The sequence below is a fragment of the Sminthopsis crassicaudata genome, chromosome 3 (genome assembly GCF_048593235.1).
Source record: "Sminthopsis crassicaudata isolate SCR6 chromosome 3, ASM4859323v1, whole genome shotgun sequence".
NCBI lineage: Eukaryota > Metazoa > Chordata > Mammalia > Dasyuromorphia > Dasyuridae > Sminthopsis > Sminthopsis crassicaudata.
This window is the reverse complement of record NC_133619.1, coordinates 653,967,383-653,984,836: the sequence shown is the minus strand read 5'-3', so window position 1 is coordinate 653,984,836 and position 17,454 is coordinate 653,967,383. Positions and strand designations below refer to the sequence as shown.

The 17,454-nt window shown below is 40.8% G+C and overlaps 1 protein-coding gene across 2 annotated transcripts in view; it reads right to left on the bottom strand.

Moving 5' to 3' along the window:
* Nucleotides 1-10,360, bottom strand: part of LOC141564695 (uncharacterized) — a 90,853-nt gene extending 80,493 nt beyond the window's left edge. Inside the window, exons 1-4 of one of the 2 annotated variants that reach the window (XM_074307479.1) lie at nucleotides 9,673-10,360; nucleotides 9,045-9,136; nucleotides 728-854; nucleotides 53-148 (exon numbers count right to left, since the gene is read on the bottom strand). In XM_074307479.1, the coding sequence (XP_074163580.1) occupies nucleotides 53-148; nucleotides 728-854; nucleotides 9,045-9,077 (256 nt within the window). In that variant the 5' untranslated portion in view covers nucleotides 9,078-9,136; nucleotides 9,673-10,360. The remainder of the gene's footprint in view (nucleotides 1-52; nucleotides 149-727; nucleotides 855-9,044; nucleotides 9,137-9,672) is intronic. The other variant, XM_074307478.1, reaches the window with a different exon arrangement.
* Between the last annotated feature and the right edge of the window lie 7,094 nt (nucleotides 10,361-17,454).

The window sequence follows — 17,454 nt, the reverse complement described above, 5'->3', positions numbered from 1 at the left end:
GCAGGAGTGTTTTCTTCAATGTCTCTTGTCTGCTTGGTTGCCACTCACTCACCTGAACAAGAGCTTCTTGAGACCTCTTCCTCTGGGCTCCAGGGTACTTCACCATTCTCCAACTGGCGGATCACATCTGGTTGAAAAATGAGGAGACCTGCTCATGGGAAGGAGATGGAAGAGGGTTTAGAATTGAGCTGTTCCCCCACACTATCTTAGGAGTTTTTCTTTGTCAATAAAAGATGGAATTTTAGAAAGAGAGACTGCAGTTCCAAAGACCTCCAAGATATATTTCAATTGCACTCAACAGGAAGCAAGTTGGCAGCAGGGGGGGAGGGTAAAAGTTGATTTGGTTCCAAAAGAAACAAGCCCCTTGACTCAATCCCTTTGATGAGGGATTTTATAATCTTTAAGGTATATTTACTGGGACATTACAGAGTAAGCTTTAATCTGGGGTGAGTGAAACTAAGGAAAACCGAGTCAAGATCAGCAGAATAAGGCTGTGGGTTTTCAGTTTAGGAAATAAAAGACTTGCCACTTGGAACCAAGAAGCAGAAACATCCTGTCTCTGGACCCCAAAGGATTTAGCAATCTCCTTACATTATCCATTATTAAACATCTTCCAAAACCAAGCTAAAGCTCTCGTCCATAATTCATATACACCACAGCTTTTAGCAAATGAGGATGTGGACACCCCAATGGACAGGCTCTGATTTACAAGGGAAAGCTTCCTTACCAAGTAAGACCAGGTTCTTGTAGTTCTCCAGCATCACATCCCTGTACAGATCTCTCTGAGCAGGGTTCAGCTGCTTCCACTCTTCTTGTGTGAAGTCAACAGCCACATCCTTGAATGTCAGTAGTTTCTGAAACAAATACATTTCTTTTCAACCCAAGACCACCCAATACATGGCCCATTGAGGAGAGGTGAAGTTGATAAGAGGTATTGGGACTGGTCCTCATGGCACTGGGCATTTTGAAAACTTGTACGCTAAATATTTACTGAGAACTCATTTATGTGCCTTAACAATATATAAAGTTTTGCCTGAATGTTCAATTTCATCCTTCCAAACCATTTTTCAAAGTGTGTCCCAAGCCAGCCATCATTCCCTACTCAAACACAAATATAGTCAACATTCTTGTTCAGACATTTACAGTCATGTCTGACTCTTCATGATCCAATTTGGGGATTTTCTGGCCAAGATATTCTGGTTTGCCACTTCCTTCTCCAGTTCATTTTACAGATGAGGAAACTGAGGCAGAATTAAGTGACTTGTCTAGGGCCACACACCTAGTATGTATTTGAATCAGATTTGAACTCAGAACTCCTGACTCCGTGGCTAACAGACTATCCACTTCACCACCTAATAGCGAAAGTCAATATACATCATTCTGTTAGATATACAACTCTGACATCAATAATCATCTTATATACATTAATTTCTAAATAGAAATTTAAGCAGAATTCAGCAGGAAACAAATAATATATTTAGGTAATTGTCCCTTCCAACTCCTGCCACTCATGTGACCCAGATCTCTTACCCAAACCATTGCTTTCAGATTCGAGTATTTTAGCAGTTAATTATATAGATATTTTAAAGTACCTATAATAGAGACTATATACAAAGAACAATGAGATAGATCCTTGATCCGATAAAAAGATAAAGTATCATCCCTGCCCTCACATACTTCCCCATATGTTACAGGAAATGGCATCTGTACAAATAAGCAGCATCTAAAATGAAAGATGAGAAGGACCCCAGACGGGTGCAAAATAACTACTTTATAATGTCCACGGGAAGAAGTACTGTCACTAACTGGAGCAGGAAGAGATGGGGTGGGTGGGATCAAGGACCCTTTAGGTAAGAGCTAATATTTGTGTTGGAGTAAATAATTGGTCAGCTATAAACGGGACAGGAGCAGGAAAAGCATTAAGGCCACAGAGAGCGCCTTAAAATGAGATGGTATTTAGTGTACAACAGGGAGTCCATCGATTACAGGAGAAATGAGATCGGGAAAGTGCTGAAGGAAACTCAAACTAACCACAGGAGGGAGGATAGACGGGAGAGAAGACCACAAGGATTTCAAAATGTGTGAAGATGTCACGTCCTTCAAGTTCACAGTAATAAAGGCCGCATTGGGGCTTTGGGGATAGAGAGGAACAGCTACATCAGTGCACAAACACTATCCCCCTCTCCCTTTTATTTCCAACTGTGCCCAGGGGAAGCCCAAACCCACTGGAGAAAACTCCCTTTCATTCTGAAGCTTCTTCACTTTTAACAATCTTCGGCTGTTCCTAAACCCTGCCAGATTCTCAGGGAGCTTGGTCCTGGGGGCCTCCAGCACTCAAGAGGGAAGAGGAAGCCCATCCGTTGCTCCTGTGCGGGAGGTGGCAAATTTACCGATCTCTCTCTATTACTTTTTATTCTAGATCATGCTGCCCACTAAGTATAGTCATTCTACATACTGTTTTCTACTCTGCTGCCATCTCCAGCTCTAGCATCCTAAAGGACTTTAGTACCTGGTACCCATTTTTTTTTTGCATTCTGTATTGTTCATGCCGTCACCCTCACAAGGGATGTTTGTCATCCTCACTTCCACCATTACTCTCATAATGACTCTCTTCCTGACCCTACCAACGTGTCTGTAAGGGCCATCATCCCTGGTGAAAATTCCTATGACATGGAGATTCCTTCTCTCCCCAGACTTCCACCTTCAATCCACAATCAGATTCCCTCTAGCACGAACCTCCCTCCACTTTCTCTGCCTCTCCTGGAAGCTCACTCCACTTTTAGAATTCGTAGAATGGAAGCACCCCCTGCTCCAGCTGCCGCCCTCTCTGAGTGGACATTCCTTCCTGTAAGAGCTCTTTAAATGGGCAGCACCACAGTGCCTCGGGAGACTGAGGCCCGGAAGTAATTTCTGTGGATATTAGGACTGCCTTGTAGGTGGGATCCTGTCCATTTTGAGATAGCTTCGTCATGGGTGACTCTCTCGCTGATTGGCTATGTGTGTGACCTCACAGGTCCTTTATAAGCCCACTGCAGGCAGCAGGCGGTCCTCTTTAACCTCACGCTCTTCACCCTGGCTCCCCAGCCTGGGTGGCCAAGCCGAGATGGGTAGCCAAAAGAGGTAAGGAGTTTGGTAGTGAACACGTGGGTCTTCTGACCAGGTGTTCACTCGAGAACCAACAAGTCAGGGCATTATGTGAGTAGGTATAATAAAGGCTTTTAAGATTACACATGGCTGTTCTTGAGCGCACTACCGGTTATTAAGCTATAGATTCAAGAGATTGTGGCCAGAGACCTTAGAAGGCCTCAGAGGAGGCGAGCCGGGTAGAGCTCACACTGCAAAGGACAGTGGTCAAAGGTGCTCTGGTGGGTCTAGGACAGACTAGTAATTGTAACTGCCAGGAGGGCACGTTACACCTTCCCAAAGGCAGCTGGGGGGCTCGGTGGACAGAGAGAGCACTGGGCCTGCAACAAGATGCTTATCAGTGAGTGATCCCGGCAAATCACTTCATTTCCACTCATTTCCTCAACTGCAAAACGGGAATAATAGCATTTCTCTTCCAGGGTTGTGACAAGGACTGAATGTGATTTGTAAAGCTCTTAGCAGAGTGCCTGGAATTTAGTAAGTATTTAATAAATGCTTGCCCCTCTCCTTTTTTCTTCCTTCCTTCTTCTTCCATCTTTCTTCCTTCCTTCTCTCCCTCCTTCCCTTCCTTCCTCCATTCTTCTCTCCTTTCCTTCCTTCTTTGCTTCCTTCCCTTCCTTCCTTCCTTCCTCCATCCTTCCTTCCTTCTCTCCCTCCTTGCTTTCTTCCTTCCTCCATCCTTCTCTCCTTCCCTCCCTTCCTTCCTTTGCTTTGTCTCTTCCTTCCACCTTACTTTCTTTCTCCCTCCCTCTCTCCCTTCCTTCTCCAAACCTCCATTTAAGGAGGCCAGTTCTCAGGGCACTCCAGTGCCGACCAGGGAAGGGAAGCCCTCCGACCCGTACCAGGGCATCTAGTAGCTGTGCGGCCCACTCCCCAGATTTGGGTCATGTATTAGGGTAGCCTTTGAAGGGGCCCTATACCTAGAGGTGCCATTCCTGTGTATGGAGACTCCAGACAGTACACAGAGAAGGGGGGGGTTCAGAAGTAAGCAGCAATGGTTTGCTTCAGACCCCAAGAACGAGGGTCTCAATTCTATGATCTAGCTTAGTCTGCAAAGGAATAACTAAGGCCAAAGGGGAACCCACAGCTCCTTCACCCTAAACCAGAGCTTTCTGCTGGCTGATAGTGGCTGAGCCCAGGTACAGTCTACACTCGGTCAGTTCCAAAACCAGCTCAGACCAGGGGGCAGCAGTTTTTGCCCTGGATGAGAGCCCTTTGGGAGTGCTGGAAACTGCAGATCCCCAGGCTGTCTCTGAGATCCTAGAATAATATGAGCTGAATATCCCTAGAAAGCAGAAAGTAGCCCTGACTTTCCTCCAGAAGCAAGCAGAGCCCAGTGCTAATGTCCAGTCCACAGCTAGAAAGCTGTCTGAAAGAATGAGCAAACTAAAAAGCTTCCCACCAGAAAAAGCTTTCAAGCATGGAAGCTCAAGGCACAAGCACAGATGAAAATGCCTCCAAAGCGAAGTGATGCAGAAGATGAAGCACTCGACCTGGAAAATCTGCGTTCAAAGTCAGCCTTGGCTATTCCCTAGCTGTGTGACCCTGGGCAAGTCATTTCACCTGTTTCCCTCAGTTTCCTCATTGGTGGAAGGAGGATAACAACATCCACCTTCCGGGGCCTTGGTGAGGAGAACAATAAGATATGTGTCAAGCACTTACCATCATGCCCGATATATGTCATTGCCAAATAAGTGCAATTATTGTAAAGCCTCGAAAAAAATACAGCTCGAGCACAAACTTAGCTACGACTCCTATAAAAGGGAGAGCTTGACATTTTTTTAAATGATAAGAGAGGGGAAGCTAGATAGAGGAGCAAAGTGGAGAGAGCAACAGCACAGGAGCCAGGAGAACCTGGGTTCAAATCCAACCTCAGCCACCTGACACTTACTTACTGTGTGACTCCGGGTAAGTCATTGTGTCCCAATTTCCCCCTTCCCTCAGCCCTCCCCCAGATGGCAAGTAATCCAAGAAACATTAAGCAGTCAAAAGACTGAAGAAATAGAAGGAAATCTAAGAAGAAAATATGTTTTATAGGAAAAAATTGACAGAAAAGAGATCAAGAGAAAAAATATTAAGAATCATTAGACTGTTTGAATGCCACGACAATAAAAGGGGGGCTCAGGGCTAGACATGCTATTGCAAGAAATCTTAAAAAAACTACTTGGATCTCAAAGAACCAAAGGGCAGGATGGAAAGAGAAAAGGGCCATCTGTAGTCTTCTGACAGAAACCCCCAATGAAAACTCCCAGGGATATCATAGCCAAAATGCAGGTTTTCCAAGTCAAGGAAACAATACTGCAAACAGCCAGAAAGAAAGAGGAAGCCACAGCTTCTCAGTAAAGATTTCAGGCTGAGGACTCCATCCACATTCCCAGCTGTTCTCACACTCACACACACGCACACTCACGCATGCACACACACTCACACACACTTACACATACACTCACACACACATACATGCACTCACACATGCACACACGCACATGCATGCACACACACGCACTTACACACTCTCTCACACACATTCACACATACTTACACACACATACACGCACTCACACACACACACACACTTACACACACACATACTCTCTCACACATGCACACTCACACACACACACGCGCACACACACTCTCTCACACATGCACACTCACACACACTTACACACTCACACACACATACACACTCACACACACACACTCTCACACACATTCACTTACACATACACACATGCACGCACGCACTCACACACACTCACACACACTTACACATACACTCACACACACTCACACACTCTCACACACACACACTCACACACACTTACATATACACTCACACATACTTACACATACACTCACACACACTCACACACATGCACTCACACACCCACGCACACACTCACACACATACACGCACTCACACACACGCATGCACACACGCACACACACACTCTCACACATGCACACTCACACTCACACATACACACTCACACACATGCACTCTCACACACACGCTTACACATACACTCACACACACTCACACACACACACTCACACACACTCTCACACACACGCGCACACACATTATGTGCCAGGCACTGAGCATGTAAATGGTGTTCACTTTTATGGAGCTTTCAATCTGCTGAGGGAAAACAGAACACGCGTATGTAGGTATAAGCAGAGGGACAGAGATGGAGAAGAGAGAGAGAGAACCTACGAGAAAACCGGATGACTTTTGCGGGAGGAGAGCCCCCCCACTGTAGCTGGGGTTGACTCCTGCACCACAGCCCAGAGGAAGCCAGGGTCCCCGGAAGGGAAGCCTGGTATGTTACCGTATTATTAGATTAAAGGAAGCGCAAACAGCCCCTGGGGGGCAGGCCCGGTGGAAAGCTTGAATAAAGGAGTCTGCAGCAAGGTGGCTGCCCACGGAGCGGTCAGAAGAGTGCTATTCCGCGGCACTGCGGAGGGGGGGTAAAAGGTGGACACAACTTATCAAAGTGGATGAATGCGTTTGAGAAGCGCGGGACACGGCAAACATGCTGTCCAAGGGATTCTCGTTCTTGCTCTCTATAAGCGGAGTAGTTGTGACGTTCATCCGGGCTGCTTTTTAGGGGATATTAGTCCAAGCACTGGAACAGTACTGGAAATAAACCGATTCTCCTGTTTCCTCATGGACTGAATTCACCGATTCCCACGATGAGGGAATTGGATCGCAAAATTCCTTTGAGTTCTGACGGTCTATAGGATTTCTTTTTTTTAATTAATTTTATAATTATACATTTTTGACAGTATATATGCATGAGTATATAACCTCATCCCTTGTATATAGGATTTCTTTTTTTAAATTAATTTTATAATTATACATTTTTGACAGTATATATGCATGAGTATATAACCTCATCCCTTGTATATAGGATTTCTTTTTTTTAATTAATTTTATAATTATACATTTTTGACAGTATATATGCATGAGTATATAACCTCATCCCTTGTATATAGGATTTCTTTTTTTTAATTAATTTTATAATTATACATTTTTGACAGTATATATGCATGAGTATATAACCTCATCCCTTGTATATAGGATTACTTTTTTAAAATTAATTTTATAATTATACATTTTCGACAGTATATATGCATGAGAATATAACCTCATCCCTTGTATATAGGATTACTTTTTTAAAATTAATTTTATAATTATACATTTTCGACAGTATATATGCATGAGTATATAACCTCATCCCTTGTATATAGGATTTCTTTTTTTTAATTAATTTTATAATTATACATTTTTGACAGTATATATGCATGAGTATATAACCTCATCCCTTGTATATAGGATTACTTTTTTTAAATTAATTTTATAATTATACATTTTTGACAGTATATATGCATGAGTATATAACATTATCCCTTGTATATAGGATTTCTTTTTTTTAATTAATTTTATAATTATACATTTTTGACAGTATATATGCATGAGTAATTTTTTAATGACCTCATCCCTTGTATATAGGATTTTTTTTAAATTAATTTTGTAATTATACATTTTTGACAGTATATATGCATGAGTATATAACATTATCCCTTGTATATAGGATTTCTTTTTTAAAATTAATTTTATAATTATACATTTTGACAGTATATATGCATGAGTATATAACCTCATCCCTTGTATATAGGATTTCTTTTTTTTAATTAATTTTATAATTATACATTTTTGACAGTATATATGCATGAGTAATTTTTTAATGACCTCATCCTTTGTATATAGGATCTTTTTTAAAATTAATTTTGTAATTATACATTTTTGACAGTATATATGCATGAGTAATTTTTTTATGACCTCATCCCTTGTATATAGGATTTCTTTTTTTTAATTAATTTTATAATTATACATTTTTGACAGTATATATGCATGAGTATATAACATTATCCTTTGTATATAGGATCTTTTTTTAAATTAATTTTATAATTATACATTTTTGACAGTATATATGCATGAGTATATAACATTATCCTTTGTATATAGGATTTCTTTTTTTTAATTAATTTTATAATTATACATTTTTGACAGTATATATGCATGAGTAATTTTTTATGACCTCATCCCTTGTATATAGGATTTCTTTTTTTTAATTAATTTTATAATTATACATTTTTGACAGTATATATGCATGAGTATATAACATTATCCTTTGTATATAGGATCTTTTTTTAAATTAATTTTATAATTATACATTTTTGACAGTATATATGCATGAGTATATAACCTCATCCCTTGTATATAGGATTTCTTTTTTTTAATTAATTTTATAATTATACATTTTTGACAGTATATATGCATGAGTAATTTTTTATGACCTCATCCCTTGTATATAGGATTTCTTTTTTTAAATTAATTTTATAATTATACATTTTTGACAGTATATATGCATGAGTATATAACCTCATCCCTTGTATATAGGATTTCTTTTTTTTAATTAATTTTATAATTATACATTTTTGACAGTATATATGCATGAGTAATTTTTTATGACCTCATCCCTTGTATATAGGATTTCTTTTTTTAAATTAATTTTATAATTATACATTTTTGACAGTATATATGCATGAGTATATAACCTCATCCCTTGTATATAGGATTTCTTTTTTTTAATTAATTTTATAATTATACATTTTTGACAGTATATATGCATGAGTAATTTTTTATGACCTCATCCCTTGTATATAGGAGTTCTTTTAACTTTTTTTTTTAAATAGCCCAATTTGGAGCTATTAATAATGATCACTGCTCAGGGCCCAACTAAGACAAAGGGCAAAGGCAAAAACAAGGTCTTTCCACGTGGGGGAAGGAAAGGCAGCCTTCGGGAGGGAGGGAATAGTCTGGATCTCACCTGGCCCTCGGCTTTCAGAGCCCCGGAAGCCATTGCTTCTGCCTCTGGTCGTCACCTTGGTTACGGACGGGCAGAACCATGCCAGCGGCCAGCTGCGGGAGGAGAGAGAAAGCCTGAGCAACCTGCCCGCAAAGGCTGCGGTCGCGGGCACAAGAGGGCGCCCAAATCCGCTCGGCTCCGAGCCGGGGAAGACGTGCCATTCGAACCTGCCCCCCCCCCCGCCCCCGGCCAGGGGAAAATGGGGCTCTAAAGCAATAGGAGACGGAGAGAAAAATGATGGGAGAGGGAGGGGGAGCTGGGACTTGCCCTCAGAAGAGCGGCGCGCGCCGCCCTGGAAAATAACAGTAATCAGCCGGATTTATATCGAGAGACCGACGTCTGGGGTCTATTTCGGGCCAACAACGTCCCGGGGGGAGGGGGAGGTGCGCCTGTTCTCGACTTTTCGCAGATGGACGTCGAGGCCGAAAGGGAGCCAGGGACTGCGCCGGACCGCATCGCTCCTACGCCCCCAACTAGGGCTTAGAACGACGGGCTCACCGAGCCTAAGGCTGGCGCCGGTCCCCCTCCCCTCCCCCCTAGTTCCGGCTCTCTAGTCTAGCACCTGCCGGGTCACGGGAAGGGCGCTCACCTGTGCTCCAGGCCCACCTGATCGGGGCACGGCGGGGGGTCCAAGGCGGGGGAGGCCCCCCTCACCTCCTGCGAGGGGCCGGGAAGGGGCAGGAGAGGCGGAACGCGCGCATCCACCGCGGGGAAGACGAAAGGGGCGTACCAACAGGTCTTACAGCCGCCCCCCCTCGCCTACACACAGGCGTAGCTCGGCCCCGGGCCTATCGCAACACAGCGGCACAGTCTGGTCCTTCCCTGAAGCCCACCTAAGGAGCAGGGACCCCCTGAGGGCGCACCCACTCACCTGTTCGGCCACTCACTGGAAGGATCGCCCAACTCCTCCTGCGATAAGATACAGAACTACAACTCCCAGAATCCTTCGAGTGCTCAAAGGCCGCGATCGGCACGGGAAGGTTCCAAAGGGCTTCTGGGAAAGGGAGTCCAGCTAATCTGGAGCTTTTCAGGAAAGGGAATCCTTCTGAGCAGGCGCACTGCCTAGGGTGTCACATCTACCGCGTCTGGATCTCGTGTTAAATTCTGCGTGCTTTGTAAATAAAAAGCTTTAATAAAAAATTCTGCCTGTTATGACCAGCTTTGGGGTCTTTCCTGCACATACTTTTTGAGAATAAAGCCCATTCCTCCTCTTCTCTAAGACAATTCCATCTTATTTGCTGCCCCCAAAAACGTTGTGGTCGTCCTTTTCAAAGAGCACCAAAATGACATCACCCCGTCCGCGGGACTGTGACTGATCAGGCCCCGACCAGCTCGGAGGGCTCCGCCACGCACAAATAGTCCCCGTGAACACAAGCTCATCGAGCTGCCCCAACTCCACCACAGCTTCAGAGGCTGCCCTAAATCCACGATCATTTGTGAACAAAAATCGCGCACCAACTCTCCCTCCACTCAGTCTTGACTCGCTCACCCTATAATCACTGCTCACCTCCTGAAAGAAGCACCCTAAAATACCATGGCCAAAATCTGGAGATTCCGCCCCCCAAATAATTATTTTTTATAATGAAGCGGGTCTTCTTGTAAAAGTCAACTCTCCTTGTGGCCCTCTCTTCCAACTCCATTGCTCAGCCTAAAAAGCTCTCTCCAAAATTATCAATGATATCTCAACCATTTGATAGTTTTTTTCTCAATCTATCTTCTTGACCTCTCTTAACCACCACCTTCTTCTTCTGAGAGAAACTTGTTAAGCCATGCCTTGAGATTTACTAGAATTGTCTGATTATTCAAAATATCTCAAGAGGACAGTAACTGAAAAGGGATCTCTTAATAACTCTCTGAGGAGGAAGAGTTAATTTTTAAAATCAGTAAATTTTATGAGATTAGCAAGTCAGCCAGTAGAAAAGCTTAGAGCCATGCTAAATCAGAAAAAGATACTTCACACATAAGGAGCATAAATTACTTATACCACAAAAATATCATAGACCAACTTCAAGAATCTTCTTCATGCAACACCCTTGTCTTCTTGGGGAAGAATGAATAGAGGTTTGGACTGGATGTTCTATAGAATGACTAAAAGACTGGCAAGTATCTGCCACACAAAAATTGTAATTTAATGGAAGATTTCAAAGGCCATGCTTTTGAATTTATAGAGTGTCTGACGGCACAAACAAGCAAAAGCAAAATAAAATAAAAGACAACTTATGTATTAAGAGTGCTTGAAAAAGCTCAAGTGGAGCTATGGATCTGTCCTGAGTGCTGAAACAGCATTTTTCACTTTCAACAATGCTGAAACTTTACTTCACCCCTGGACTTCTCACACACAGAGAAAGTCCCCTTCACTGTTCCACCCCTGCAACCTCTGATTGTCAGATTGTTCCTAGAATCTCCATTTCCTAGGTTAGCCATGTTTTCATTATTATCCAGATTGCATTTCGGACTCTTTTTCTTCCTCTCCAAATACAAGTATGTAAAAAGAAGTAGAGCAATCACCACTTCATTCCAAGGTTGCAGATGCTCAGTACTGCAAAACAAATAACAGTGTTTTATTAATTCATTTAATTTATTAATTAACTTTAATTTTCAATTAACTCAATTTGTTAATTCCATGTAATTAATTAATTTATTCAGTATTACTAATAACCCACATTTGTTATGAAGAATTGAAGCATACTGAAAGTTTACTGAAAAACTTTAGTGATCACAACAATTGGAGGTATGTGAAACAGAAACCAAATAAAATGATAACGATAGAAAAATCTGAATAAGAGATATTTTAGTTAAAGAAAAAATAAAAAATGAGTTAGAGCAGTAGTTCTCCAATTTTTTGGTGTCAGGACTCTTTACAATTAAAAATTGTTGGTCCCCAAAGCTTTTCTTACATGTATTGTATCTCTCGATGTTTGTTATATTAGAAATTTAAACTGATAAAAGTAATTATTCATTAAAAATAACAATAAACAGATTACACATTAAAGAAAAGAACATTTTAATGGAATAATTACTATGTTTTCCCCCCCAAAAAAAAAAGTATCGCTTAATGAGTAAGAAGAAGAAAATAAGCACCATTAAATGCCTAGTATGTGCCACGCATCTTGCAAACCATATAACAAATATTATCACATTGATTCCACAACAGCCCTAGGAGGCAGACACTGTTGTTACCTTCATTATCCTCATTTTACAATTGCGAGACCTTGGGCAGGCAGAGGCTAAGTGACTTGCACAGGATCACACAGCAGTGTCTTGAGGCCTAATTTGAATTCAAGCCTTCCTGACTCCAGGCTCCTGTGCCACCTAATTGGATTTTCATGTCAGTTTCTATATTCAATTTGTTGTTGTGTGTTGCTTTGGTTGAAGTTTAATAGGCAAATCGTGTCTTAATATTATTATGAAAATAATCTTGACTTTGTGAACTAGCTCAGGAATTCCCTTAATACTGTTCTCCTGTGAGACAGGTTTTAGTGAAGTGAAGTTAATTTTAATAGGAAACGGGCTCTAGTTAGCCAAATGCTCCTAGAGGATTGATAGAAAATTGAAAAAAAAAAAAAAAGAAAGAAACAGAAAAATTATCATCACATCTTTTTGGTGTAACTCCCAAGAGGAAAACATTTCATTGAATCCAACTCTTGGGACACTAAGATAATTTCCTCTGAGAGAATTAAATCCAGCTAACTAAGCTTCTTTTTCTCTAGAAGTTTTAGAGAAATCTCTGATTTTTAAAATTCTTGTTCTCTTTCTAGATGGTAAAGTGAATATAACACTGAACCTGGAGTCAGAAATACCTTAGACACTTATAGGCTGCATGACCCTGACTACATCGTTTAACCATCACTTGCCTCAGTTTTCTTATCTGTAAAATGGGAACAATAATAGTACTTACCTCAGTGGATAGGTGTGAGGATCAAATGGCAGACTATTCGTAAAGCAGTTAGCCCAGTGTCTGGCCCACAGTAAATGATTAATAAATGCTTGTTCCCTCCCTTTCATCTCTGTCTCTATCTTTGCCTTTTTATCAATCCCCTTCTGCTTTTTTTCTATCTGTCTCCAGCTGATTATAATCTCTTTCTTATCTATCTTTGAATAAATGAATTATGTGTGAACAAATAAGACTTTTAGATTACCCAGTTCTAATGTTGTGCCAGTGTGAGGAGAGATGAGGTGAATAGCTGAGGTTGTGAGCTTCTTACGAGCAGGGGCTGTTTTCTGTTTGTTTTGCTCTTCTTAGAGTCCCCAGTACTCTTAAGTGGCACAAAGTTGGTGCTTAAATGTTTCTTGAGTGCAAATTTACCCGTTGAATTGAAAAGGAAAAGGAAATACCTACTCCATAGAGATTGACAAGGCTTCCTCCTTCTGATTTGCAGTGCACGTGCTCGTTAATCTGCCATTTGTCAAATTCAGAAATAAAAGACTCATCTTCCTGAATTCAAATACTGCCTCAGATATTTACTAGCTGGATGACCCTGGAGAAATCACTTAATCCAGTTTGCCTCAGTTTCCTCATCTGTAAAATGAGCTGGGGGAGGCACTGGCAAACCCACTCCAATTCTTTTCGGAGAAAAACCCCCAAAAGGGGTCAGGGAGAATAAGATTCGAGGCGACTAAAAAACCACCTCCATCTCTAAGGTTTAACACAGTGCCTGGCACATAGTAGGTGCTTAATAAATGCATGTTGACTGTACAGTCTCATCTGGGTGTGTATAGATAGGTTTTTATGTTCACCTGGATGGCTCTGGAACAGCTTTTCTCCTGACATTGCACTAATCTTGTATCCATACCCAGAGGATTCCCATTAAGTAGTACCTGGTGGACTGATGAAATGTCAAGTGCCCATTAGTGAGGGTGGGAATCCTTGATTTATATTCCCCTTCATTTGGATGAATTGTGGATTGAAATGGGTCATGGAGGTCACTGCTCTCTATCCTTTATGCTCCCGGCCCCCACCTCTGGCAGAGCACTTTCTGATCTCAGAGCACAAGACCTCTAGGGTCTGATCCAGGCTCAGCTCTAAGGAGCTGCAAGCCACTTGAATATCACCCCTTTCTTAGAATAAAGTTTTTAATACATAAAATAAAATGCATAGAATTACAAAGGAAATGAATTATTTTGAAAAACAGTTGCAGAAATATTTTTGAGACTGCCTGCCATCTAGGAGAAGGAGATGGAGGGAAGGAAGGGAAAAGTTGGAACAGAAGAGTCAATCAAGACAAATGATAGTCACTCATAATTCTAATACATTTTGGGGAAAATTCAGTCTTGGTTTAATCCTTGTTCCACAGCAGAAAACTGCAGAGGGAAAAGGTCTTTACAAATGTGATAAAAATTTCTGGTAAGAAGTTTTAGAAATCCATTCAATCCAGTTACCATACAGACCTTATTCAACATCACAAAAAACTTAGTGAAGAAAAACCATATGAATGTAATGAATGTGGGAGGGCCTTCAGCAGCAGGTCGTTCCTTAGAGGACATCAGAGAATTCCTACTAGGAAGAAGTCCTTTGTATGCTATGCAGGTGGAAAAGCCTTTTTAGAAAGGGGAAAACTTAGCTCACATGAAAGAATTCATTCTGGAGAGAAACCCTTTAAATATAATGAGTGTGAAAAAACATTTAACTACCTAGGAAGAATTATGACCATAAGAGAATTCATACTGGTGAAAAACCTGTTGAATATGGTGAATGTGAAAAGTCCTTCAGACAGAGTTCATCATTTAGGAGGCATCAGATAATTCATATTGGAGAAAAACCTTTTGTGTGTAATCTCTGTGGGAAAGCCTTCATAGAGAGTGGGGAATTCATGGTTCATAAAAGAATCACAGGAGAGAAACCCTTTGAATGGGAGGAGTGTGGGAAAGCCTTCATTCATAGCTCACCTCTCAGGTACCATTGGAGACTTCATACTGGAGATAAATATGAGTGTAATGAATGTTGGAAATGTTTCAGTACAAGTTCCTCACTTAAAAAGCATCAGATAGTTCATACTGGAGAGAAACCTTTTGCATGTAATGAATGTGGAAAAACATTCATAGAGAGAAGAAAACTTAATGAACATAAGAAAATCCATACTGGCACTAAACTTTTTGTGTTCAATGAGTGGGAAATACTTCTTGGGGAAAGGGAAACTTACTGAACATAGGAGAATTCAGCCTGGAGAGAAACCCTTTAAATGTGATGAATGTGGGAAGGCTTTCAGCCACAAGTCATCTCTTAGATTTATGTATTATGATTTTAAAGAAAAGTTCGGATTCGTTTCTATAAATGACGCTCTCAAGCTCAGTTAAAAAGTAAAAGTAAAAAGTTTTAATCAAACAAGACAAGGTACAGACAATTTAGATTTACACAAACAAACAAATAGAAACAAGAACAATTGACAACATGACAATTATAACAGATAGAGGAAGAGAACACATCATCAATTCAAGGGAACCTCAAAAACTCAAATGGCTGGGAGTCCCGTTTCAGCCTCAATCAACTTGAATTGTGTAAAGATTTTTCCGGGTGAAGCGTCCTCCCCACGGATGAGACTCAGTGGAGATGTAGGACTCTTAGTCTTATATACCTCTCTTAGACAAAGAGGGCTTTCAGCCAAGAAGTCTGGCACGTATACATGTGTAAAATACGTGACCATCTAGTGTTTTGACTCAGTCCATATATCATCTTGACATATATATGTGTAAAATATGTGACCACCTGGTGATTTGACTCATTCCATATATCTATATCTTGACGTATTTCCTTAGTAATTGTATATGCTCGGGGAGGAAGCCACCCAGCCCTAAGCATAGCCATTCCCAGGGATGGCTAGTTCCTGGTACCTATTGTCAAGGACATATAGAGTTCATGGAATGGTCAAATTCCCATAATTTAGAAGCTCAGGCCTGTTAGATTTGAGTGAGCTTACAATTCTAATATGAAATTTTAATTTCTTATTCAGTTTCACTGGAACTTCATACTGGAGATAAACAGTCCAAATGTACTGAATGTGGGAAATCCTTCAGCACAAGTTCAGAACTTAGGAAACATCAGGCAATTCATACTGGAGAGAAGCCCTTTTCCTACAATGAATGTGGGAAAGCCTTCATAAAGAGAGGAAGACTTTCTGAATATAAGAGACTTCATACTGGAAAGAAACCATTTGAATGTAATGAATGTGGAAAGGTCTTCAGCAAAAACTCATTACTTAAGAGGCATCAGTTAATTCATAGTGGAGAGAAACCCTTTGAATGTAATGAATGTGGAAAAGCCTTTATCAGGAAAGCAGGACTTAATGAACATCAAAGAATTCATATTGTAGAGAAATCCTTTGAATGTAGTGAATGTGGAAAGCCTTCAGCACCAGCTCATCCCTCAGGGTTCATTGGAAACTCCATACTGGAGAGAAATATAAATGTAATGAATGTGGGAAGGCCTTCAGTAGAAGCTAATCATTTAGGAAGCATCAGAGAATTCATCCTGGAGAAAAAACCTTTGTGTGAAATGAGTGTGGAAAAAAAGCTTTCCTAGATAAGGGGAATCTTACTGCACATCAGAGAATCCACATTGGAGAAAAACCCTTTGAATGTAGTGAATGTGGAAAGGCATTTAGCTATACTGCAAGTCTTCTTGAACATATGAGAATTCGTATTGGAGAGAAACCATTTGATTGTGATGAATGTGGAAAAACCTTTCCCCACAGAAAAGGTCTTACTGCTTAAGAGAGTTCATATGAAAGAAAAGCCTTTTGAATTTGATAAATGTGGGAAAACCTTCAGCAAAACCTTACATTGCATTGGAGACGTCATACCGGCGAAAAACCCTTTGACTGTAATGAATGTGGAAAAGCCTTCAGCAATAGCTCAAAGCTTAGGAAACATGAGTGACTTCATGTTGTCAAAAAACCTTTCCAGTGAGTGTGGGAAAGCCTTCAGAGAGAAGATAAAGAGTACATCAGAAAATTCATTCTGGTCAAAAAACTTTTCAGTGAAATCCCACAAGTCTTGACTTAATATAAGAGAATCTGTTTTGGGTTAAAGCCCATACCAGATAATACATATGGAGAAACTTCAATTACAATGCATCCCTTGGGAATCATAAGAAGCACACTGCATAAAGACACTATCAGGGATATAGGAAATCCTTTAACAATGACTCCTGCCTTAGAATTGCTAGTGAATTTATAGTGGAAAAATGCCATGTAATGAATATGGGAATGTCTGCAGAAACATCTCATCCTTTAGAGAATTTACAGAATTTCAGAGATGAATAAAACCTCAAGGGCCCTCTAGACAAACCCAAGCTCATATAAGGCTTTGAAAGTGATTATCCAGCCTTATTTGGAAAATCTCATATGAGGGATACCCCAAAGTTTAAGCTGAGCAT